This window comes from Myxine glutinosa, chromosome 2 (genome assembly GCF_964187855.1).
Source record: "Myxine glutinosa chromosome 2, kmMyxGlut1.1, whole genome shotgun sequence".
Classification (NCBI taxonomy): Eukaryota; Metazoa; Chordata; class Myxini; order Myxiniformes; family Myxinidae; genus Myxine; species Myxine glutinosa.
This window is the reverse complement of record NC_136262.1, coordinates 365357-391263: the sequence shown is the minus strand read 5'-3', so window position 1 is coordinate 391263 and position 25907 is coordinate 365357. Positions and strand designations below refer to the sequence as shown.

Here is a 25907-nt window from a genome sequence, read left to right as displayed (position 1 = left end):
AGCTGCGATGCTTCCATTCCTCATGGTCTTTGTAGACCCATGTGAGGCCTCCCGGTAGTCCCCTCGGCCGTTCGCTCCATGCGGTCGGTGTATTTGTCACGATGGTACCCCCTTGCACTTGCTTTCTTCCTTCTCTGGGTGCCGCTACACGCTACAGGGACCGTTCGTCAGAGATGGTAGTCTCGCCGCTTCGGTCGTGTGTGTGTGTGTGTGTGTGTGTATGTATGTTGGTTGTTGTCTCCGTATGTAGGTTTAAGGAAGTGGAACGGAGTCCTCCCAGGACCCAAAGTATGCACCTTCATTTTGGTAAGGGATCACAGTTCATGGTCCAAGATATTTATTTTTTGTTGATCTCAGTTTTGTTCCAAGTTCTCTTTTCCGGATCGTCACCGAACCCCGGATTGCCTCCAGTTGTAGTTAATTTGTGCTCACATTCCTGGGAATGGATTTTAAAATCTCATTGAGGTTCTTCTTCCTCATTCCTTTTGCTCCAATTATCACTGGTACAATTTTGATGCTCTTCTGCTTCCAAAATCTCTTCTGGTATTTGGTCATTTTCCCTGATTTCTGCGTTGTTTAGGCCAAAATCGCTCGGAACTGATATCTCAATCATCAATGCTTTATTTTCCTTTTTGTACCTGAGTACAATGTCCGGACACAATGCTTTGTTTTCTATGTTTACGCTCGATGGAATCATCATGTTGTACATGAGCGCGACGCGACGTCCTCATTTTCAATTATTGTCCTTGGTTCATGTTTCCATGACTTTTCTGGTCCTGGGATGTTTAAATTTTTCCAGATATGCCAATGAATCACTTCTTATTTTATTTTTTATTTTTGGGATACAAGATCGAGGCTCGTGTAAGAGCGGGAGAACAAATGTAAGCCAAAAAAAACAATGGACACACAAAACATACAATAAAGGGAGCGGGAGAACAAGATGGGGAGAGTGAGGGAAGCACACAAGTACAACAGCAGAGAACAGGGACAACAGAAGATCCGTGGGATGGAGAGGGCTTGGGGGGAGGCGGCATGGGAAGGTGGGGGCGGGGGGGGCGGGGGGAGGGAGAAGTATAAAACCATATGGACACTGCAAGGACTTCGAGGAAAGAAGTTGGAATTTCGAAAAAGTGTATCTATTTTCTACCCCCGCTATTGAATTAGCGGGGGTAGAAAAGATCTAGGTTTTGGATGGGACAAGATAAGAGATGGTGGTGAACAGCTGTTTTAAAGACCTGGAGGGAGGAGTGGGATTGAAGGGAGTGGGGGAGTTTGTTCCAGAGGCTGGAAAAAGGGGAATAAAAGAGTGAAGGTGAGCAAAGAGTCGAGATTTTGGCAGTTTAACCATAAGAGGGTTGCTGGCAGATCTTGTGCGACCTGTGGGAATATTTGAGGGACAGAGCACAGAGAGAGCTGGGGGAGCAAGGCCGGAGAGTAGTCGGTAGAAGACAGAAAGACCACCAACCTGCCTGCGGTGAGTGAGTGAAAGGCCCACGGAGTTAGCTTCATCGCAGGAGATTCCAATGATTCTGAAAGCTTTGGTTTCAACAGCGTGAAGTCGAGCTATGTGTTAGGCAGGAGCACCGGCCCAGAGGGGGGAACAGTATTCCATTGAGCTGTGGATGAAAGCCTTGTATGTGGTGAGGAACTCAGGTGTGCCAAGGAAGGACTTCGCACGACGGAGGATGCCCTGTCGGCGACTGGCTTTGGAGGCCAGCTTGGAAATGTGGTTTTCCCAAGAAAGATCATGGCAGACAGTGAGACCCAAAATCTTGAGCGACAGAACTTCTTGGAGAGGATTGTTGAGAAAGTAGATGGGAGGGTTTTCCAGTCGGCCTTTTCGGAGAGACATAGTAAGAGTATGAGATTTGTCAGGATTGAAAGACATGTTCCACTTGTTTGATCAGTCTGTCATTTTGTCCAGGTCTGCAGGGAGTGATGAGGCTGCAGACTGCCGATCTGAGGGATGAGGAATGGAGCAGCAGATAGTGGCATCATCAGCAAAGAGATAGAGAGGATTTTCCAGAGAGTCGGAGAGATCATTGATGAAGACCAGAAATAGCACAGGGCCCAGAACACTACCTTGGAGAACTCGAGCCAAAACAGGAAGGGGAGATGAGAGAAATCCATTCAGGGCCACACGTTGCCTACGGCCAGAGAGGAAGTCCGCAAGCGATGAGTGGACATTTCCATGGATACGATAGGAGGAGAGTTTGGTGAGCAGAGCTGGGTACCAGACTGTATCAAAGGCACGTGATATGTGAAGTGAGACAGCTCTGATTTCCTGTTTGGCATTGAGGACCTCCATCCATTGTTGAGACAGCAGAAGCAACATGTCCAGAGTAGAATGACCTGGTCTGAATCCAAATTGATGATCAGAGATCAAGACATTGGAGAAGAGGAAGGATTTGATATCCGAAGCAATGATGGATTCCATGACTTTGCTGCTAATTGGAAGCAGGCTGATTGGTCTGCAGTTGCAAGGATCTGTTTTTGCACCTTTTTTGTGCAAAGCGGTAATGTTTGCTGATTTCCAAGATGTTGGCAGATGACCTTCAGCAAAAGAGAGCGTGAAAAGAACAGAGAGAGGGTGAGATAGAGCGGCAGAGCAGGATTTTAGGACCCGTGGGCTGAAGCCGTCTGGTCCAGTTGCAGAATCAGAGTCGAGGTTTGATTAAAAACTCCTCCACCTTGTCAGGAGAGAAGGACACAGAGTCCAGGAGCAGTTGGGTTCGACTGGGAAAGGTGGGAACAGAGAGAGATGGGTTTGGGTCACAAGATTTTGAGGCAAACACAGAGTTGAGGCATTCGGCTTTGTCACGTGCGGTGTCAGCTGTGTAGCCATTTGAGGTAAGGGAGGTGATGGAGGGGGAACAAACACCAGAAACGGATTTGACCAGACGCCACCAGGATTTGGAGGAAGGAGACAGCTTTGAGAGTTCAATCTTGAGTGTGGAGAGATAGTGCTTCCTGGCACTCCTGAGGGTAGACACACACTTGTTCCAAGCTTGGTGGAAGGAACTGAGATTGCCTTCAGTTGGATTTGCCTTCCAAGAGGCAAAGACAATTTGTTTCAGGGCAACTGCCTCACCACAAGATTCAGTGTACCATGGACAGGCGGAAGGGTAAGACAACGGAAGACGAGATGGGGTAAATCTGTGCATGAGAGAGAGCAGTTTGCTTTGGAAGAATTCCCAGGAAGAATTGATGTCAGAGGCAGTGGAGATGGGAGACCAGTCCAGATGATTGATGGCTGCTTGCGGACCGTGTCAGTCGGCCTGAGTGAAATGCCAGACTCGTCGGCGCTGAGGAGGCTCTCTGAGAATGGCCAGAGAGATGTCCACTTTAACAAGCACATGATCAGAAGAACCAATTGGAGCAGAAGAAGAGCAGCAGACATTTGCAGGGAAGGTAGTCATAACCAAGTCCAGAAGAGAAGATGCTCCATTGACTGAGATCCGTGTCGGGAAATTGACAGATTGTGTCAGTCCCAATGAGTCGCAGAAGTCCTTTGCTGAGGTGCCATGACTGGTGACAGATGAACCCACACCCAGCCAGCTTTCATGATGACAGTTGAAGTCGCCACATATGAGGAAGAGAGAGTTTGGATGAGTTGATAGAAGTTGGTCCATGTTGTCAGACAGCGAAATGTAAATGGAGTCATCACTGTTTGGAGGACGGTACAGAACACATGTGAACAAAAGGTGAGAGCGGAGAGGAAGCCGTAGCCAGAGGTACTCCTGGGGGTGGGGTGGATACAGGGCAGTGCAAGGAGAGTGAGGAAGAGAGTTTTTTTATAAAGAAAGCCACCCCACCACCAGGACGAGGCTCAGGTCTATCATACCGCAGGAGGGAGTAACCAGGAAGAGATATTAAGGAATCAGAGACATCTTGAAGGAGGAAAGTTTCTGTTAAGCAGATCAAGTCTGGATTGTCAGAAGCAACCTGAATGGAGAGATCAATCGGGTTCGAACGAAGGCCCCGGATGTTTGAGGTCCATACCGTTAATGAGGAGAGAGGGGGAGCATTGGGTGCAGGACAGGGGAGGGGAGAGGGGGGGTCGCATCAGATGAAGGATGAGTGGGGGAGGTAGGAAGAGCAGTTGATAGTGTGTCAGAGATTACAGAAGAGTTACAAGAAAGGGAAGGATGAGGAGGACGAAAGGTTTGATGTTGATGGGATGAGGCACAGTGAGAGGTTGTTTGAGGGGGGGGGGGGGGCAGGAGGGGAAGAGGAAAGTAGAAGGCTGGGGGAGGTGGAGGTATGAGATAGAAGGGAGGCGAAGTGGGGAGGAGGCAGCTTTGAGAAGGAGGTGGGAGGAGGGAGAATTTGTGAGGGATGGTTGGAGGAGGTTATTTTAAGGGGATGGGTTGGGGGGGAGTTTTGAATGGGAGGGGAAGGGGGGAGTTTAGGAGGGGAGGGGCAAGGGGGGAGATTTGGAGGGGAGGGGCAAAGGGGGGAGTTTAGGAGGGGAGGGGCAAGGGGGGAGTTTAGGAGGGGAGGGGCAAGGGGGGAGATTAGGAGGGGAGGGCCAAGGGGGAGATTTGGAGGGGAGGGGCAAGGGGGGAGATTTGGAGGGGAGGGGCAAGGGGGGAGTTTAGAAAGTGGATGACTAATGAAAGATGAACATTTTTAACAAATTCGGTTTATTGTGATTTTCAAGTTAGTGATCCGTTTAAGAACGATGGAGGAGGGGTGGAATGAATGAGAATTTAGAGCATGTCGTGAGAAAGAATTTTAAGATTGAATATTTTTTTGAAATGGAATGAGTTGAAGAGGAAATTGAAAGGAGCCTTTTAAATCGGAAGAAAAACAGCGTGTTGTAATAAACCACTAAAAAAACACTGCAGGGGGAAGTTTAAACATATTTAAACAGAACCGTGAAGAACAATCTTATATTCACAAAAATACCAACGTGGAGAGGGCCTCGAGGGACAACCACGAGTCACCTGAACAGGGCAAATAGTGGAAGGCAAGGGGATAATGGGGGCGGGGCGGGACAGCACACATGGACAGAGGCGCACGATGGGACAAAAGCACATGAGGAGAAAGGGAAATTAAAAGTTTTTTTTTTGTTTTTTTTGGGGGGGGGGGGGGTTGAAGGGGTGGGGGTCACAACGTTAGACAAATAGGTGTTCGGTGAAGTTTGGGGGAGAAGGGAAAATCAAAAATCTAGCAAAAACAGCGAAGGAAGGCACAAACTTCGACGGGGGAAGCCTGAGGCTGCAAGGCCTCACACGCAGCGCGGCAAACAAACGATTAATTTATGAAACATAAACACCAAGAAACTTCCAAGGGGCACACTATAGGTTCACACACCGAAAGATCAATACAGTTTCGACAAAATACAATTGTGAACAATGACAACTTTGAAAACGTGGAGACCGCGTGGAGCTTCGAAAATCCGTGACGTCGTCTCCAAGATCTCGCGAGATCTCGCGAGATCTCCGATCATTGATAACCAAATTGGGTTTATTGTGATTTTCAAGTTGGAGATCCGTTTGAGGACGATGGAGGAGGGGTGGAATGAATGTGAATTTAGAGCATGCAGTGATTTAGAATTATAAGAGATTGAATATTTTTTTGAAGTGGTATGAGTTGGAGAGGAAATTGACAAAAGCCTTTTAAATAGGAAGAAAAACGGCGTGTTGTAATATACCACTGAATAAAACACTGCAGGGGAAAGTTTAAACATATTTAAACAGAACTGTGAAGAACAATCTAATATTCACAAAAATACCAACGGGGAGAGGGAGCTTAGAGGGACAACCACGAGTCACGTGAACAGGGGAAAAGATGTCAGCAAAAAGAACAGGGCAAAACAGATCTGGGGAATGGCATGAAAATGGGGGTGAATGGGGGTGAAACACGTGGTCGCAGAACGACCAAACGAAAAGTAGGAATTTTTTTTTTTTTTTTTTTTTTTTTTAAGTGAAGAAATTATACAAGGAAGTATGGGATGAAAAGACTGAGAATAATAGGAGAAGGACCACAATCGACCACTGAGAGAAAACAAGCCTCAAGGTAGGAATCTTCAAGAACTAGGCCGCAATTTACCGCGGCACAAAATACTTGACTATTATACACAAGTATGAAAGATTAACACCGATAAATCTGCCAAGGGATGCACTTTAGGTGCACACACGTGAGATAAATACAGTTTCGACAAAAATACAATTGTGAGCAATTACTTAACTTCGAGCGTGCGTGAAGATCGTGGACAGCTTCAAAAAACTGTGACCTCCCCGACAAGATCTCACGAGATCTCCAACTTTGCATACTTTGTTGTGCCGTTCTGTGTAAAGTTGTTCTGAAAATAGTTTTTTGCATCCCGAAAGCAGGTGACTCGTACTTCCTGTTTCTGTCTTGCAGAATCTACACTTGTCCGTCTGGCTCAGTCCCGCTATCTTTTTAAATCCATTGGTGTGGTGTCCGTGATATTGGACATTTATTGTCCCCCGTCGCACCGCGGAGTGAAAGGGGGACTATGGTTTTCCCCTCCGTCCATGTGTCCGTCCGTCCATCTGTCCGTCCGTGCGTGCAGGCGTGCGTGCGTAAGGGAAGGACCGCATTCGAATTTGGTGTGTGGGTGCAACCCACGTCAAAATCCAAGATGGCCGTCACCATGTATGTCTGATGCCATGTATGTCTGAACCTTGTGAGCTGAATATCTTGAAAAATAAGCGAAGTACCAACTTCTAATCTGGTGTGTGGGTGTATCTAGGCACAAGGAAGAACGCTATTGAAAATTGGGTCGCCATGTCAAAATCCAAGATGGCCGCCGCCATATATGTCTGAACCTTGTGAGATGAATATCTTGAAAAATAAGCGAAGTACCAACTTCTAATTTGGTGTGTGGGTGTATCTCGGCATAAGGAGGAACCCTATTGAAAATTGGGTCGCCACGTCGAAATCCAAGATGGCCGCCACCATATATATGTCTGAACCTTGTGAGCGAAATATCTTGAAAAATAAGCGAAGTACCAACTTCTAATCTGGTGTGTGGGCGTATCTAGGCAGAAGGAAGAACGCTATTGAAAATTGGGTCGCCACGTCAAAATCCAAGATGGCCGCCACCATATATATGTCTGAACCTTGTGAGCGGAATATCTTGAAAAATAAGCGAAGTACCAACTTCTAATCTGGTGTGTGGGTGTATCTAGGCATAAGGAAGAACGCTATTGAAAATTGGGTCGCCACGTCAAAATCCAAGATGGCCGCCTTGCGTCTTCCACTTTGTCAACTCGCATCACTTCACCGACGGGGGACCTAGGCGTAACGCTTGTTATGATTCGTTCTCCGTCCCAGTTGAGCTGACCTCTTCTTCACCATTCCAATGATCCTTCTTTGTTTTTCCCCACTCTGTCCAAATATTTTTTGTATTTTTTTCCTGCTCTTTTTTCATTATCCCAATTACAACAACAACAACATGCATTTTAAGGCCATTTTCCCTGGTAGAGCTGGGGTTAGCCTTGCAGGCCCTATGACAATCTTCTCCATTTTGCCCTATTTTTTGCATCTCTCCTTGTTAACCCCCCTGCCCGCATTTCTTCTTCCACCATCTTTAGCCAAGTCTTTCTCGGTCTTCCCCGTCCTCTACTTCCTTCTTCATTAATTTCCATCACTCTTCTCAAACTGTTACTTTCATCCTTCCTCAACACATGACCAAACCATCTCAACCTGTTCCTCTTCACAGCATCAATCACAGGATCTATTCCCATCATCTTTCCCAATTCATCATTTGTCTTCGTCTCTCTCAACGATACTCCGCACATCCATCGAACCATTCGCATTGCCACCCTTTCCAGCCTTCGTTGCTGCTCTACGTTCATTACCCATGTCTCGCTCCCATAAATCATAACACTTCTCACACGTGCAGCATACACCTGTTATTCTGCTTCAACAACACTCCCCTCCTTATCAGCACGCCACTCAGTTCCCGAAACTTCTTCCATGCACATCTCACTCCAGCAACCGTTGCCGAGTCTGATCCACCTTCTCCATTCAGCATGTCTCCGAGGTGGCAAAATGTTTTCACACCTTCCAGCTTCACGCCATCTCCATTTCCTCCATCTGCAGCTCCCTCTGTGCACACTTTACATTTGAATGTAGCTGCCACACTGGTTAATGACCCTCTCAGACCACTACATTTTTGATGAACCCACTCAGCGCATTTTGCACATTGAATGGAGTTCACTCCGACACCCTTCCTGCACCCAGCACATGGCCACTTCCCAGTTCTTTCCACCTCACCACATGCTTTACCACTTGCCATCACCTTCGTCTTTCCGATAGTCACCTTCACACCTTTTGTCTCCATACATTCCTTCTACTTGTTCATCTTTTCCTTCAGTCCATCCATACTTTCCGCAATCAACACCAGATCAATGCACCAGATCAATAGTGATCAACCCTGATGCACTACCACCTTCAACCTCAAACTCGCCACTGTTCCCGTCCTTCGTCCTCACAGCTGTGCGTGCTCTTTTGTACATTGCCATCACTACTCTGATCAACCATTCCTCCACTCCTAACTTCCTCAATACCCATGTCAATACTTCACGTGGAACCCTATCTAATGCTTTCTCCAGATCAACAAACCCAAGAAACAACTTCTTCCTCTTCTCCATGTACTTCTCCTGCAACTGCCTCACAATAAAGAGCGCGTCTATCGTTCCTCTTCCTGGCATAAATCCAAACTGCATTTCATCGATCTTCACCTTCGTCCTTATCCTCCTCTCCAACACCCTTTCCAATACCTTCATTCCATGCTCCAATAACTTTATCGCTCGGTACGAGCCACACTCCAGAGGGTCACCTTTCCCCTTGCATAGAGGGACGAGGGTACTCAGTTCCCAATCCACTGGAATGCGGCCTTCTTTCACCACCAGATTACAGATCTCTGTCATTCTCTTGACACCCCAACTTCCTGCTGCCTTCAACATATCTCCCACAACTACCGTCGGCCCTCCCGCTTTTCTTCTCTTCATTGCTTTTATCGCTTCCTCAACTTCCTTCTCAGTTATCTTTTCTGCCGGTCTTAAAACTGGGTTACTCTCTATGTTGCCATCCCATTCATTCTCTGTAGTCAACAGCATTTCCTTATATCTTTTCCATCTTCCTTTAATTCCATCTGGGTCCACCACGATTTGTCCCACTTCATCCTTCAAGCAACTCACCCCCCTCACATCACACCTCTCTTTCGCTATCTGCTTTGCAATCCTGAATACCGCTCTCTGACCCTCTTCCGAATCTAAGCGTTCTCCGAACATTTTCCTACATGCCTCCTGCGCCTTTGCTACCTCTTTCTTTGCAGCCTTCTTGGCTGCCTTATAACTTTCATGCTCTGCTTTTTCTGCTCCCGTACCCTTCGCCTTCTGCCACTCCTTGAACTTCTTCCTCTTCTCATCAATCCTCTTTCCAACTTCATCATCCCACCACCATGTTTCCGAGTGCCTCGGTGGTCATTTTGTCCATTCACATACCTCATCAACGGCTCCCAACAGACTATCTTTCATTGATATCCAACCACTTTCAAGCTCAACCACGTCATCCTCGACCCCACTCAGCCTCTCTTTTAATGCCTCCCTTACTGTCACCTCTTTCAACCTCCACACCTTCATTCTCGGTTGGTACTTCACCCGGCGAGCTCTCCTCGCACCTTTCACCCTTATGTCGCAGACAACCAAGTGGTGCTGTGAAATAGCCTCCTCCCCCGGGATCACCTTGTTGTCCCGGAGGTGCCCCTATCTCGCCTACGCAGCATCAGGTAGTCAACGGTTGCCGTCGTCCCACCTGACGTGTATGTAACAAGCTTATTATCCTCTTTCTGGAACTGAGTATTACAAATCAACAAGTCAGCTCTATCAGCAATCTCCAAAATCCTTTCACCTTCTCCATTTCTCACACCATATCCGTAACCCCCATGAACTCCCTCAAAACCCTCCATACTCCTTCCCACATGTCCATTTAGGTCTCCTCCTTTTTTTTTCTTTTTTCTTTTGTATACTGAATCGAGGCTCGTGAAAGAGCTAAAACCACCACAACATTACCAACCACCACAACCTACCACAACAACTTCTTCATCTTTCACGTTTTCCTTCTCTATCGCATCAGCTTCTCGATCGCACACCAGAACTTGTCCTCTTCATCGCTCCTACCAACCTGCGGAGCATATCCCGAGATGACGTTCACCAAGAGCTTTCCAATCATCATTTTCACCATCATCAACCTATCACTCACTCTAGTCACACTCACCACACTGTCTACAAACTCCTCAGAAAACATGACATCAACACCATTCACGCCCTCCAGGCACCCTTGCCACACAAACTTGTATTTCTGTCCCTGTCTACCCTTCACCATTCTCACACCACTTCCCTTCCATCTCGTCTCTTGCACGCAACATATGTCCATTCTTCTTCTGACCAATACTTCCACCACTTCTCCTGATCTCCCTGTCATTGTCCCTACATTCCATGTCCCAAACCTCAGAAACTGATCTCCACTTCGGGCTGTACCCTGCCCATATGTCATTGTAATTGTCATGGTTCTCTTTTTGAGGCAATGTTTTTATTGCCGGATGCCCTTCCTGACGCCAACCCTCTTAGTCGCCTCTTACGACACGCAGGGATATGGTGTACCTATCCTGAACCAAGGTACACACCGGGATTCATTCTCCCAATTGTTGGTGTTTATTTATTGATATTTCTTTATATATATTTATTTTGTCTTTTTTGCAATTTTTGGGGCTGTATTTGATGCTGTTTCATTTTCCTGTGCGGCATTTTTTATTCGCACCTGTTTTTGGAAATTCTTTGCAATGTGAGTTCGGGATACTTTTTCAGGTTTGTTGTGTTCATGTTTGTTTACAAATGGCATCCCATAGTCTGTTGAGCATTTCACATACTCAGCTAGTCCTACACTCGCCGCGCTGTGCACCTGGTTGAGTTCAATCAGGCCGCTCCCTCCCTCTCGTCTCGGCAGGTACATTCTCAGGATGCACTGGTTTTTGTAAAACATATTGTGGATGGCAAAGAGTTGTTTTTGTTTTGATGTCTAACTTGTTGGTGTATGTGTGATCATGAAGCATAACATATCATTCTCTTTACTGACGCTCACGCCTCCCCTCACCTTTCATTCTCTTTTTCTGCCCTCCCCTCCCCCCTACCAAACTCCTCGCCCTCCTCTGTCTCTCTGTGTCCCCTCCTCACTCCCCTGTCCTAATAAAGTACAGCATTCTCCTTCACACCTCTCCCCCCCCCCCCCTCCCCTATACCCTCTGCTCTCTCCAATCTCCCTCTCTCTTTTTCTCGCTCCCACCCCCCTCTTCGTACCCCTCCCTCCCAGAGTATATAGCAACATGTGTTGAGGCGTACCTCTTCCCCCCCTTCCTCTCTCTCCCCTCCTGAACTCCCCCCTTGCTCACCCATCCTCCTCTCTGCCCCTTCCTCCTCTCTCTGCCCTTCTCTCCCCTTTCCCTTCTCCCTCCTCCCTCCCCCTTCTCCTCGTCTCTCCCCCTTTCCCTCCTCTCTCCCCATCCCCTCCTCCCTCCCCATCCCCTCCTGTCTCCCCATCCCCTCATGTTTCCCCATCCCCTCATGTTTCCCCATCCCCTACAATCTCTCCTCACTCTCCCATCCCTTCTCTCTCCCCCCCTCCCCCCCCCCCCCCACTCTCTCCCTCCCACCTCTTTCTCTGCCCCCCTTAGTATACCCATCAGCGAATCTATGGGTGGTATTTGCTAATTGTACAAAATAACAAAATAAATGAGTGAACTTTAAAAGTTTTATTTTTGTTATACATGCAGTCCTGTGAAAAAGTAAGTACACCCCATGTAAAGGTTTGACTTCTTCAACATATTTCAACATACAGCTATTTGATCTTCATTTCAACAATATTGAGAGATAAAGGTGATATAATATAACAAATATCATGAAACATTCACATTTTGTAGTCCATTGTATAATTTAAATAAACATAAATGCAAATTTCGCATGTGCAAAAAGTAAGTACACCCCGACATTTATCACTACTTCAAATACCATGTATTCAAATACCAGGTAAAATTAGAATCGGGTGCGCCAGCTCAGGTGCAAATGATTATAACATCCTGAGAGAGGAACATGGAGGAACCTGTCTTATTTAAACCTCATACATTTAGTTTGGTTTGCTCTTTGTTGTTGAAGTATGCGGCGTCACCATGCCAAGATCAAAAGAGCTCTCAGGCCTTCAGAAAGAAGGTTATAGATGCCTACGAGTCTGGGAAAGGATTTAAAAAGATCTCCAAACAATTTGAAATCAATCATTCGACTGTCCGGAAGATCGTCGACAAGTGGAGAAGATTCCAAACAACTGCAAACTTGTTCAGGCCAGGCCGCCCCAGCAAGTTCAGCCCGAGAGCAGACCGCAAGATACTGAAAGAAGTTTCTAAGAACCCTGGAATGTCATCATGGGACCTGCAGGTAGCTCTTGCCACTGTTGATGTCAAAGTGCACGAGTCTACCATTAGAAAGAGGCTGCACAAATTTGATTGACAGACCTGGCATTTAATATGGAATATTTTTAGCCACGTCGCAGACGCTGCTAATAGAGTGCCCTCTGCTGTTGTTGTTGTTCTTCTTGTTCTTCTTCTTCTTGTTCTTCTTGTTCTTGCAGAGAAGACAAAACCTCAAAGCTCCACCCATTCTGGGAACCATAGCTCCACCCATTTTGGGAGAGGCTTCATATAAACAAATATCCACCATTTTATTAACTCGCATAGCTTTGAGGCCTGTTTTGTAGGCCCGTGGTGTCTTCCTCTCTCACACAGTTTTATTTCAAATCAAATTCGATATATCATTTCATTTTTCACAGTCGCTAACATAGTTTTAGACTCGGTTGAAAAAAAACGGGAAGAAAATCCGATGAAAGTTGCCCTTTATAGAACGAAATGAATTCTCAAAGGCCTGTAACTTCAAGTCCATTGGGATATATTTTTTTACAATCACGGCATGGTCAGTCATAAACCGCCCGAAATAACAGACAGGAAAATGCCGAGATATATTAAAAATTCGTCCATTTGATGACAATCGTCACGATGAAATATTAAATTTATACGTCGTCACAATAATGTGGAGAGAGGAGCATAGCTTCGTTCACGTGTCGCTACACACGAGAAATTGCCGAGATATATTTTTTTACAATCACGGCATGGTCAGTCATACACCGCCTGAAATAACAGACGGGAAAATGCCGAGATATATTAAAAATTCGTCCATTTGATGACAATCGTCACGATGAAATATTTAATTTATATGTCGTCACAATAATGTGGAGAGAGGAGCATAGCTTCGTTCACGTGTCGCTACACACGGGAAATTGCCGAGATATATTTTTTTAAACTCGCGGTATGGTCAGTCATACACCACCTGAAATAACAGACGGGAAAATGCCGAGATATATTAAAAATTCGTCGCCACACACGGGAAATTGCCGAGATATATTTTCACTTTGCACAAAAATAACATCAAGTAATCGAATCAATAGGAATGTCCTGTGCCTATAACATAGACGTTATAGGCACAGCTGCATCTAGGCATTGTGTAACATCGACGCGGCTTTTGTTTGAATTAAAACTTTTTGTACTTGTTTTTTTCTTGACTTGGGTTTACTTTCTGAACTCAGTATATCAATCTGGTGAGTTTATTTTACCCTTCGGTGATGTCTTTGTTGAAAGAACCATGTCACTGATTGTCTTTCGCAGCAAGAAGTCAATAACAGGATTATATCACAGGTGGCGTGACAAAATGTAAGGACAGGTACATTTGACAATTGGCTTCACAATCGGGTATATAAGGGTTGTTGCGTTCTGTATTAGTGGAAAACAACTGCTGCACATCTACAAAAGTTATTGCCGCTTCCTCTGGAGATGGTCCGTCAACTTGACAATGCTGTTTGTCATGGAGTGGTGGCTTTACGAAATTCTGGCATGAAACAGCGTGCTATTGCTCGGCAGTATGGCATCACTCAAGGTCAGGTGTCAAAGATCCTGAAACGAAATGCTCAGAGGGGTGTCCCTACTCCAATACCGAGGCCAGGACGTCCACGCAGAACCACAAGGAGAGATGATCGCCAGCTGCACTGGTTAGTCTGCAATGGCCGTACCCAGTCAGCTAATCGGCTTAGGGCTGAGTGGCAGCAACTGACAAATGTGCCTGTATCCAGAGGCTAGTCAACCAACGACTGGTTCAAGCAGGCTATCATGCCATGCGTCCCCTGAGAAAGCCACGCCTGACCAGACAACACAGCCAGCGCCGATTGCAGTGGGCCAGAGAGCACCGTCAATGGCAGCCAGGACACTGGAATCAAGTGACCTTCAGTGACAAGTCTAGATTTCTGGTCTATCGTGAAGATGGCCGTGTCCGAGTGCGCAGCAAGTGCATGAAGCCCACAACGAAGATTGTATAGTGCCAAGAGTCCAAGCTGGAGGCGGTGGGGTGACCGTTTGGGCTGCTTTTCATGCAGGGGGCAAAACTGACCTGGTTGTTCTGAATGGAAACCTGAACCAGTTCAAGTACAGGGTCATTCTGGAAGAAACATTGCGTCTATTTGCTCGTGCAGCCTTTCGAGGAAACTTTGTCTTCCAAGATGACAATGCACGGCCTCATCGTGCTCGCATGATCAAACACTTTCTTGCTGACCGTGGTGTAGAACATATGGAGTGGCCTGCCATGTCCATGGATATGAATCCGATAGAGAACTTGTGGGCAGAATTAACGCGTCAAATCGACAACTTGGACCAGCAGCCTACCTCTGTGCGTGAATTGCAGCAGACTATTGTCACTGCATGGCAAGCGATTCCTGTCCAAACCTTTGCAAATCTCGTGAACAGCATGCTTCGACGTGTACGTGCTCTCCTGAATGCTCGTGGGGGTTACACGAAGTACTGAACTGTAATTTTACTGTCCGTAATCCCAGTCATAATTTAGCTTTTGTTTTTGTTGAAATTCTTTTTGGCTAATGTGCTAAATAAAGAGATACTTCTGGAAAACGTACAGAAGTTTAACACAGTACTGTCCGTGAATTGAGTTCGATATCAGTTTATATCACTTTCAAGGATCAATTTATTTGCTTCGAAATGTCAAATGTATTTTTCATTTCTTTTAAAGGTCACATTAATAAAATCTAGAATAATTTCAACATAATTCCAATGAACTTTTGGTTCGAAGTCATCTTGAAAAGTAAGTTCACCCCAAAAAAATATTCCATATTAAATGCCAAGTCTGTACATGGGAGGTGTGCCAGGAGGAAACCTTTGCTGTCCAGAAAGAACATCAGGGCAAGACTAAAGTTTGCCAATGAACAAAGACAAAGGCAAAGACCAGCACTTCTGGAACAATGTGCTCTGGACAGATGAGTCAAAGGTAGCGCTATTTGGCCACAGTACCAGAAGACATGTTTGGCGAAAAACAAAGACAGCATTTGACCACAATAACCTGATACCAACTGTAAAGCATGGTGGTGGAAATATTATGGTTTGGGGCAGCTTTGCTGCATCAGGGCCTGGGCAGCTCACCATCATAGAATCCACTCTGAATTCTTCATTGTACCAGAGGGTGCTTGAGGATAATGTGAGGCCATCTGTCGGAAAGTTGAAGCTCAACCGAAGGTGGACCTTGCAACATGACAATGACCCTAAACATACCAGTAAATCCACCAAGGAATGGCTGAAAATAAAGAAATGGAGGGTTCTGGAATGACCAAGTCAAAGCCCGGATCTAAATCCCATCGAGATGTTGTGGAGGGATTTGAAACGAGCTGTGCAACAATTTTTTGTTGAATAAATTATTGCAAAGTCAATTTTCCATTGTTTTTTGTTCAATTAGATCACCTTTATCTGTAGATACTGTTGAAATGAAGATCAAATATTGATATGTCCACATATATTAAAAAGATAAAAAACATTTCATGGGGTGTACTTACTTTTTGCACATGCGAAATTTGCATTTATGTTTATTTAAATTATACAATGGACTACAACATGTAAATGTTTCATGATATTTGTTATATTATATCAACTTTATCTATCAATATTGTTGAAATGAAGATCAAATAGCTGTATGTTGAAATATGTTGAAAAAGTCAAAACTTTACATGGGGTGTACTTACTTTTTCACGTGACTGTATTATATTATCACGTGCTGGTAATATCCACTCACCACGAAGAAAATATGCACGAAAATGGATTTTTGTACAGTAAATAAAAATAAATTATTGAAGTAATCAACACGAGTTACATTAGTGTGAATTACAAGAAAGCACAATGAAAGTTCAAATGAGGGAGTCATGTGTGTGAAATTAGTTTTCATCAGCTTGTTCCCTTGTTTGAAAGTCTGTGGTTGGATTCCTGAATGGTACCAAGGAAACAACTTTCAACAGAACAGAATGTGAGGAACCAAAGTTTGCGAGAAGGGTACACTATAAAACAAAATAGCAGAAAAGTGAAGATCTACAATGATGTGATCTATACCTTGCTTCACCTGAAAAAAACTGTTTCGGCACAAGACAAAGGACAGAAAGACCCAGAATGACCTCCCCAAGGCAAGACAAGCACCGGAAGAGGCTTAGCTTAAGTGATGGATGAGAATCAGTGGCAGACAAATGAAATGAGAGCAGGCCTGAAAATAACATCAGGTCTAGTACAGTGCGCAGAAATCTGATTGCAGCAGGTATCTTATGGCAGAGTTGCAGCAAAGAAACCACTGCCGAGACGACAGCATAAGGTGAAAAGACTGAAATTTGCAAGGTAAACCAAGATTGAGCAGCTGAACAATGGAATCAGGTAAAAATCAGGTTTCCTGGCAAAACCACATTTCAAATCTGGCCTCCAAAGCCAGTCGCTGACTGGGCATCCTCCGTCGTGCGAAGTCCTTCCTTGGGACACCTGAGCTCCTCACCACATACAAGGCTTTCATCCGCAGCTCAATGGAATACTGCTCTCCCCTTGGGGCTGGTGATCCTGCCTCACACCTAGCTCGGCTTCACGCTGTTGAAACCAAAGCGTTCAGAATCATTGGAATCTCCCGCGATGAAGCTAACTCCAAGGGCCTTTCACTCACTCACCGCAGGCAGGTTGGTGGTCTTTCCGTCTTCTACCGACTCCTCTCTGGCCTTGCCCCCCCCCCCCAGCTCTCTCTGGGCTCTGTCCCCCAAATATTCCTCCAGGTCGCACAAGATCTGCCTGCAACCCTCCTATGGTTAAACTGCCAAAATCAAGACTCTCTGCTCACCTTCACTCCTTCATTCCTCTTTTCTCCCGCCTCTGGAACAAACTCCCTCACTCTCTTCAATCCCACTCCACCCTCCAGGTCTTTAAAACAGCTGTTCACCACCATCTCTTATCTTCCCCCATCCAAAACCTTGATCTTTTCTTCCCCCACTAATTTCACCCAAAATCCACTTTTTTGAAATACCAACTTCTGTCCCGGAAATCCTTGGTGTCCTTGTGTTTTATACTTCCCCCCCCCCCCCCTTTCCCACACCTCCTATCCCCAAGCCCTCTCCCTCCCACACATCTCCCTGCTCTCAAATGTTGTGTTTGTGTGCTTCGCCTTCTCTCCCCATCTTGTCTTCCGCTCCCTCTTTTTATATATTTTCTTTGTCTGGTTGATTTGTTTGTGAAGTAAATGTTAGCTCTTTCACGAGCCTCGATTCACTCCCCCCCCCCCCCCCTAAAAAAAAAGAAGAAAAAAAGGTACTCGGATCGGATATTTTTTTTTTTAAATTTATCAAATTAAATTAATTTAATCAAAGTTTGAACTTTTTGGATCCAAGAGATACCAGTTTGTTACAACAATGTCACATGGCCTGGAGGATGTTCCAGCATGCAATGTTACATGGCCTGGCGGATATTCCAGCATGCAATGTTACATGGCCTGGAGGTTGTTGCAGCATGCAATGTTACATGGCATGGAGGATGTAGCAGCATACAATGTTACATGGCCTGGAGGATGTTGCAGCATGCAATGTTACATGGCCTAGAGGATGTAGCAGCATGCAATGTTACATGGCCTGGAGGATGTTCCAGCATGCAATGTTGCATGGCCTGGAGGATGTAGCAGCATGCAATGTTACATGGCCTGGAGGATGTTGCAGCATGCAATGTTACATGGCCTGGAGGATGTAGCAGCATGCAATGTTACATGGCCTGGAGGATGTTGCAGCATGCAATGTTACATGGCCTGGAGGATTTTGCAGCATGCAATGTTACATGGCCTGGAGGATGTAGCAGCATGCAATGTTACATGGCCTGGAGGATGTTGCAGCATGCAATGTTTCATGACCGGGAGGATGTTCCAGCATGCAATGTTACATGGCCTGGAGGTTGTTCCAGCATGCAATGTTACATGGCCTGGAGGATGTTCCAGCATGCAATGTTACATGGCCTGGAGGATGTTGCAGCATGCAATGTTACATGGCCTGCAGGATGTTCCAGCCTGCAATGTTACATGGCCTGGAGGATGTTGCAGCATGCAATGTTCCATGACCTGGAGGATGTTCCAGCATGCAATGTTACATGGCCTGGAGGATGTTCCAGCATGCAATGTTACATGGCCTGGAGGATGTTGCAGCATGCAATGTTACATGGCCTGGAGGATGTTGCAGCATGCAATGTTACATGGCCTGGAGGATGGTCCAGCATGCAATGTTACATGGCCTGGAGGATGTTGCAGCATGCAATGTTACATGGCCTGGAGGATGTAGCAGCATACAATGTTACATGGCCTGGAGGATGTTGCAGCATGCAATGTTACATGGCCTGGAGGATGTTCCAGCATGCAATGTTACATAGCCTGGAAGATGTTGCAGCATGCAATGTTACATGGCCCGGAGGATGTTGCAGCATGCAATGTTACATGGCCTGGAGGATGTTGCAGCATGCAATGTTACATGGCCGGGAGGATATTCCAGCATGAAATGTGACATGGCCTGGAGGATGTTACAGCATCCAATGTTACATGGCCTGGAGGATGTTGCAGCATGCAATGTTACATGGCCCGGAGGATGTTGCAGCATGCAATGTTACATGGCCTGGAGGATGTTGCAGCATACAATGTTACATGGCCTGGATGATGTTGCAGCATGCAATGTTACATGGCCTGGAGGATGTAGCAGCATGCAATGTTGCATGGCCTGGAGGATGTTCCACCATGCAATGTTACATGGCCTGGAGGATGTTGCAGCATGCAATGTTACATGGCCTGGAGGATGTTGCAGCATGCAATGTTACATGGCCTGGAGGATGTTGCAGCATGAAATGTTACATGGCCTGGAGGATGTTGCAGCATGCAATGTTACATGGGCTGGAGGATGTAGCAGCATGCAATGTTACATGGCCTGGAGGATGTTGCAGCATGCAATGTTACATGACCTGGAGGATGTTCCAGCATGCAATGTTACATGGCCTGGAGGATGTTGCAGCATGCAATGTTACATGGCCTGGAGGATGTTGCAGCATGCAATGTTACATGGTCTGGAGGATGTTGCAGCATGCAATGTTACATGGCTTGGAGGATGTCCCAGCATGCAATGTTACCTGGCCTGGAGGATGTTGCAGCATGCAATGTTACATGGCCTGGAGGATGTTGCAGCATGCAATGTTACATGGCCTGGAGGATGTTGCAGCATGCAATGTTACATGGCCTGGAGGATGTTGCAGCATGCAATGTTACATGGCCGGGAGGATATTCCAGCATGAAATGTTACATGGCCTGGAGGATGTTCCAGCATGCAATGTTACATGGCCTGGAGGATGTTGCAGCATGCAATGTTACATGGCCTGGAGGATGTTGCAGCATGCAATGTTACATGGCCTGGAGGATGTTCCAGCATGCAATGTTACATGGCCTGGAGGATGTTGCAGCGTGCAATGTTACATGGCCTGGAGGATTTTGCAGCATGCAATGTTATATGGGCTGGAGGATGTAGCAGCATGCAATGTTACATGGGCTGGAGGATGTTGCAGCATGCAATGTTACATGGGCTGGAGGATGCAGCAGCATGCAATGTTACATGCCCTGGACGATGTGGCAGCATGCAATGTTTTCAGCCAACTGTTAAACATGGGGGAGGCTCTGTTGCTTTCACAGTGATTCTGTATTTACCTGTTCCATCCTTGCGTTCAATTTAAGCGTTAATTGTGCTCGGGTAATATATTTGTACGTTTCCTTTTCCATTTACAATCATCGCTCCCTCTCTGTTTTCTTCTAATCAGGGTGTGCAGGTGAAGGGTTGGGCGTCGGAGATGAACTTGCGCATCGATTTTGCTTGGTACGGCACACGGAGCAGCCGAGATAAGAGTGGTGCATACCTGTTTTTGCCAGATGGAGAGCCCAAGGTAAAACGTTGTCACCAATTTTGATGAAAAGCAGATATATTTATTAATTGTGCTCAAGCAAAACATTAACTTGTCTTTGCAACTATGTTCTGTGATTAAACTTTTCAGAGAAAACAAAAATTTTGATTTTTTCCATTGCCTCACTTGGGGTACTTGGGGTACGCAAGTCGTAAGTTATTTTTGGATAACACAGATCTGGATATATTACTGTCCTCTTTTTTATTTCGGCTTTCCTGTTTTTTTCTTGGGGTCACCACAATGATGGTTGATCACTTTCTCCATCTCCTCTTGTCAATCTCCCATATTTTTTTTTCCAATCCGACATCTTCTTAATCTCTCACCACCTCCTTCCATCTAATCTTAAGCCTTCGTCTTCTTCTCCCCAACAGACTCATCTCCATCACTTGCCTCACTACGTACTCTCTCTTTATCCTCATCACATGACCAAACCCATTTACCCTCTTCTTGGCCACTTTGTTTGATGTTTCCACAACCCTCACGGGTTGTTGATGTGCTCCTTCTTAATCCAGTACTTTCTTGTCACTCCACACATCCATCCACTTCCATCTTTCCATCTTCTGTCATCATCTTCCCTGACTAACTTCCCTGAAAATGTCTGCTGCTCTTCTTCTGCTCCAATCGGCTCATTTGATCATGTGCTTGTTAAAATGGACATCTCTCTGACCATTCTCAGAGAGCCTCCTTAGCGTCGACGAGTCTGGCATTTCACTCAGGCCAACTGGCACGGTCTTCAAGCAGCCATCAATCATTTGGACTGGTCTCCCATCTCCACCGCCTCTGACATCAACTCATCCTGGTAATTCTTCCAAAGTAAATTGCTCTCTCTCATGCACAGATTTATCCCATCTCGTCTTCAGTTGTCATACCCTTCCTCCCGTCCATGGTACATGGAATCTTGTGGTGAGGCTGTTGCCCAGAAACAACTTGCCTTCGTCTCGTGGAAAGCAAATCCAACGGAAGGAAATCTCATTTCCTTTCACAAAGCCCGAAACAAGTGTGTGTCCACCCTCAGGAGAGCCAGGAAACAATATCTCTCCATTCTCAAGACCGAACTCTCTTATCTGTCTCCCTCTTCCAAATCCTGGTGGCATCTGGTCAAATCTGTTTCTGGTGTTTGTTCCCCCTCCATCCCCTCCCTCACCTCAAACGGCTACACGGCTGACTCCGCACGTGAACAAGCTGAATGCCTCAACTCTGTGTTTGCCTCTAAATCTTGTGTCCCAAACCCATCCCTCTCTGTACCCACCGTACTCAGTCGTACCCAGCTGCTCCTGGACTCTGTGTCCTTTCCTCCTGACAAGGTGGAAAAGTTTCTGTCAACCCTCGACTCTGATTCTGCAACTGGACCTGACGGCATCAGCCCACGGGTCCTAAAATCCTGTTCTTCCGCTCTTTCACTCCCTTTCTCTGTTCTCTTCACCCTCTCTTTTGCTCAAGGTCATCTGCCATCTGCTTGGAAATCAGCCAACATCACCGCTTTGCACAAAAAAGGTGCAAAAACAGATCCGAGCAACTACAGACCAATCAGCCTTCTCCCAATTTATCAGCAAAGTCATGGAATCCATCATTGCTTCGGATATGAAATCTTTCCTCTTCTCCAATGGCTTGATCTCTGATCATCAATTTGGTTTCAGACCAGGTCACTCTACTCTGGACATGCTGCTTCTGCTTTCTCAACAATTTTGGTCCTCAATGTCAAACAGGAAATTAGAGCTGTCTCCCTTGACATATCACATGCCTTCGATACGGTCTGGCACCCCGCTCTGCTCACCAAACTCTCCTCCTTTGGTATCCATGGAAATCTCCACACATGGCTGGCGGACTTCCTCTCTAGTCGTAGTCAACGTGTGGCCCTGAATGGGTTTCTCTCATCTCCTCTTCCTGTTCAGGCTGGAGTTCCCCAAGGCAGTATTCTGGGCCCTGTGCTTTTTCTGGTCTTCATCAATGATCTCTCTGACTCTCTTGAAAATCCTCTCTATCTCTTTGCTGATGACTCCACTCTCTGTCGCTCCATTCCTCATCCCTCAGATCAGCAGTCTGCAGCCTCTTCACTCTGCAGACCTGGACAAAATCACAGACTGGGCAAACAAGTGGAAAATGTCTTTCAATCCTGACAAATCTCACACTCTTACGATGTCTCTCCGAAAAGACCGACTGGACAGCCCTCCCATCCACTTTCTGAATAATCCTCTCCAAGAAGCTCTGTCACTCAAGCTTTTGGGTCTCACTATCTGCCATGATCTTTCCTGGGAAAACCACATTTCAAATCTGGCCTCCAAAGCCAGTCGCCGACTGGGCATCCTCCGTCGTGCGAAGTCCTTCCTTGGCACACCTGAGCTCCTCACCACATACAAGGCTTTCATCCACAGCTCAATGGAATACTGCTCTCCCCTCTGGGCTGGTGCTCCTGCCTTACACCTAGCTCGTCTTCACGCTGTTGAAACCAAAGCGTTCAGAGTCATTGGAATCTCCCGCGATGAAGCTAACTCCAAGGGCCTTTCACTCACTCACCATAGGCAGTTTGGTGGTCTTTCCGTCTTCTACCGACTCCTCTCTGGCCTTGCCCCCCCCAGCTCTCTCTGGGCTCTGTCCTCCAAACATTCCTATAGGTCGCACAAGATCTGCCTGCAACCCTCTTATGGTTAAACTGCCAAAATCAAGACTCTCTGCTCACCTTCACTCCTTCATTCCTCTTTTCTCCCGCCTCTGGAACAAACTCCCTCACTCTCTTCAATCCCACTCCTCCCTCCAGGTCTTTAAAACAGCTGTTCACTACCATCTCTTATCTTCCCCCATCCAAAACCTTGATCTTTTCTACCCCCGCTAATTTCACCCCAAATGCAATTTTTTGAAATACCAACTTCTGTCCTGGAAGTCCTTGGTGTCCTTGTATTTTATACTTCTCCCCTCCCACCCCCCTTTCCCACGCCTCCTCCCCCCAAGCCCTCTCCCTCCCACACATCTCCCGATGTGCCTGCTCTCAAATGTTGTGTTTGTGTGTTTCCCCTTCTCTCCCCATCTTGTCTACCGTTCCCCTCTTTATGTATATATTTTTATGTCTGTTTGATTTGTTTGTGAAATAAATGTTAGCTCTTTCACGAGACTCGATTCTGTATACAAAAAAAAAAAGAAAAAAAATCTGACCGCAGATACTTGAAGCGACTCACTTTCTACAGATCTTCACCCATAATCTTTACACTTTCAGCCCGATCCTCTTCCAGAGGCTCAAAGTGACAATTCATATTTTGAGTCTTTGGTGTACTCATCTTCATACCCTGATCTACCAGTGCTTTTCTCCATTTCCCCAGATACTTGGTCATATTCTCATCATCCCCACTACATAGATCAATGCCATCAGGCAAATATTGATCATGGCAATTACTGTCTCACTTGCTCAGTGAGAACATCCATGACGATCAGGAAGAGGAAGGAGCTCGGTACCGATCTTTGGTGCAATCGAACTTGAACTTCAAAGCTCACACTCTCTCCCACACTGCTTCTTACTCTTGTCATACACTCCTTATACATGTCCTATAATCGTCGTTCATACTTCTCCAGGACTCCACAAATTATTGCACATCTCCAAACTTCCCCCTGAGCAACCTGGTAATAAGCCTTCTCTATGTAAATGATACAAACTTTATGTAGTTTTGACATTCCCAGTATTTCTCCATCACCTGTCTCAACACAAAAATGACATCAGTATTGCCTCTTCCGGGCACAATATCCAAGCCTTAATATACCCATCAATAAGTCAGAGGTGGTTTCATTTGGAGTGAGGGGGTGGTGGAAAGAATCCAAGGGAGGCGATTGGGAAGTATTACATAAGGGAAAATAACAGCGGAGATTGAAGAGAGACTGAGTGCTACAGCATACATTTGTCCTGTGTACAGGACCTTCAGAAAGTATTCACACCCCTTAACTTTTTTCACATTTTGTTCTGTTACAGTCTGAATTTAAAATGTCTAGAATTGAGATTTTTTTGTCACAGATACACATAATACCCCATGATGTCAAAGTGGATTTTTTATTTTACAATTTTTCACAAAATAATTAAAAATGAAACGCTGAAATTTTTGGAGTCAATACGTATTCGACCCCTTTGCTGTGACACCCCAAATTGAGCTCAGGTGCATCCAATAGATCTGGGGAAGGGTATAAAACAATTTCTAGAGTGTTGAAAGTTCCCAAGAACAGAGTGAGCTCCATCATTAGGAAATGGAAAGAATATGGAAATACCCAGACACTTCCTAGAGCTGGCTGTCTGATCAAACTGAGCAACCGGCAAGAAGGACCTTGGTCAGGGAGGTGAAGAAGAACCCAATGACCACTGTGGCCGAACTACAGAGTTCCTTGGCTGAGATGGGAGAACCTGCCAGAAGGCCAACAGTCTCTGCAGCACTTCACACATCTAGGCTTTATGGGAGAATGGCCAGACGGAAGCCACTCCTGAGAAACAGGAACATGACAGCACACCTGGAGTTTGCACAAAGGCGTGTGAAAGACACTGAGAGCATGAGGCAAAAGATTCTGTGGTCTGATGAGAAGAAAAGTGAACTATTTGCCCTGAATGAAAAGTGCTACATCTGGTGGAAACTGAGCACAGCTCATCACCCATCTAACACCATCCCTTGTCTTGTCTGTGCCTGTTTGTAGCGAAGATGTTGAGGTCACGAAGAGATTCACTTACCTTGGCAGTGTTATTCATGTCGCCGCATGTTGTGAGCCAGAGGTTGATAGACGTCTGGGCCGGGCCTGGGGAGTCATGGATTCACTGGATCATGGGGTGTGGCACTGTCGGTATCTATTCAGGAGGACTAAAGTCAGAGTCTTTAAGTCCATGGTGCTTCCAGTCTTGCTCTACGGATGCAAGACGTTGACCCTTACCAAGGGCCAGAGAATGAGACTTAACTCCTTTGGAACCAAGTCTCTTCGGAAAATCCTTGGCTATCGCTGGTCGGACTTTGTGTCCAACGAGCGGCTGCTGAGAGAGACTCAGATGAGATTTGTTTCCTGTATGGTCTGTGAGCGTCAGCTGCGGCTGTGTGGACATGTGGCTCGTTTTCCGGACGCTGATCCAGCTCACCAGACACTCTCAGCAAGGGAGCCTCGTGAGTGGAGGAGGCCAACGGGCCGACCGCGTGCCTCGTGATTGCAGCAGGTTGAACGGCATCTCAAGGGTATAGGAATGAGCCAGACATCAGCCTGCGCGATGGCCAGACTGAGGCCTCTGTAGTACCGTTGGAAAGTGGATGCGGCGACGCGCTGCCCGGGTGCATTCTCCCATACCTGACCTGACCTTCCGTGAAGCATGGTGGTGGCAGCATCATGGTATGGGGATTAGGGTGCGTCAAAAAGCATGAAGTTGTCACACGTATTCGCTCACTTGCAATTTTGATCCACTTAATGAGAAAACCTGGCAGTATAAAAATCATTTCAATATATCAATGTTTAGGGGTCGCGCACAGTGAATTAATAACCCTATTTATACCGGGGTGGGCCATATGAT

At 46.2% G+C, this 25907-nt stretch overlaps 1 protein-coding gene across 1 annotated transcript in view; it reads left to right on the top strand.

Annotated features, from left to right (window-relative positions):
- MAN2A2 (mannosidase alpha class 2A member 2) overlaps positions 1 to 25907 on the top strand; it is a 421122-nt gene that overhangs the window by 292415 nt on the left and 102800 nt on the right. Inside the window, exon 15 of the mRNA XM_068108861.2 lies at positions 20255 to 20377. Coding sequence (XP_067964962.2) covers positions 20255 to 20377 — 123 coding nt within the window. The remainder of the gene's footprint in view (positions 1 to 20254; positions 20378 to 25907) is intronic.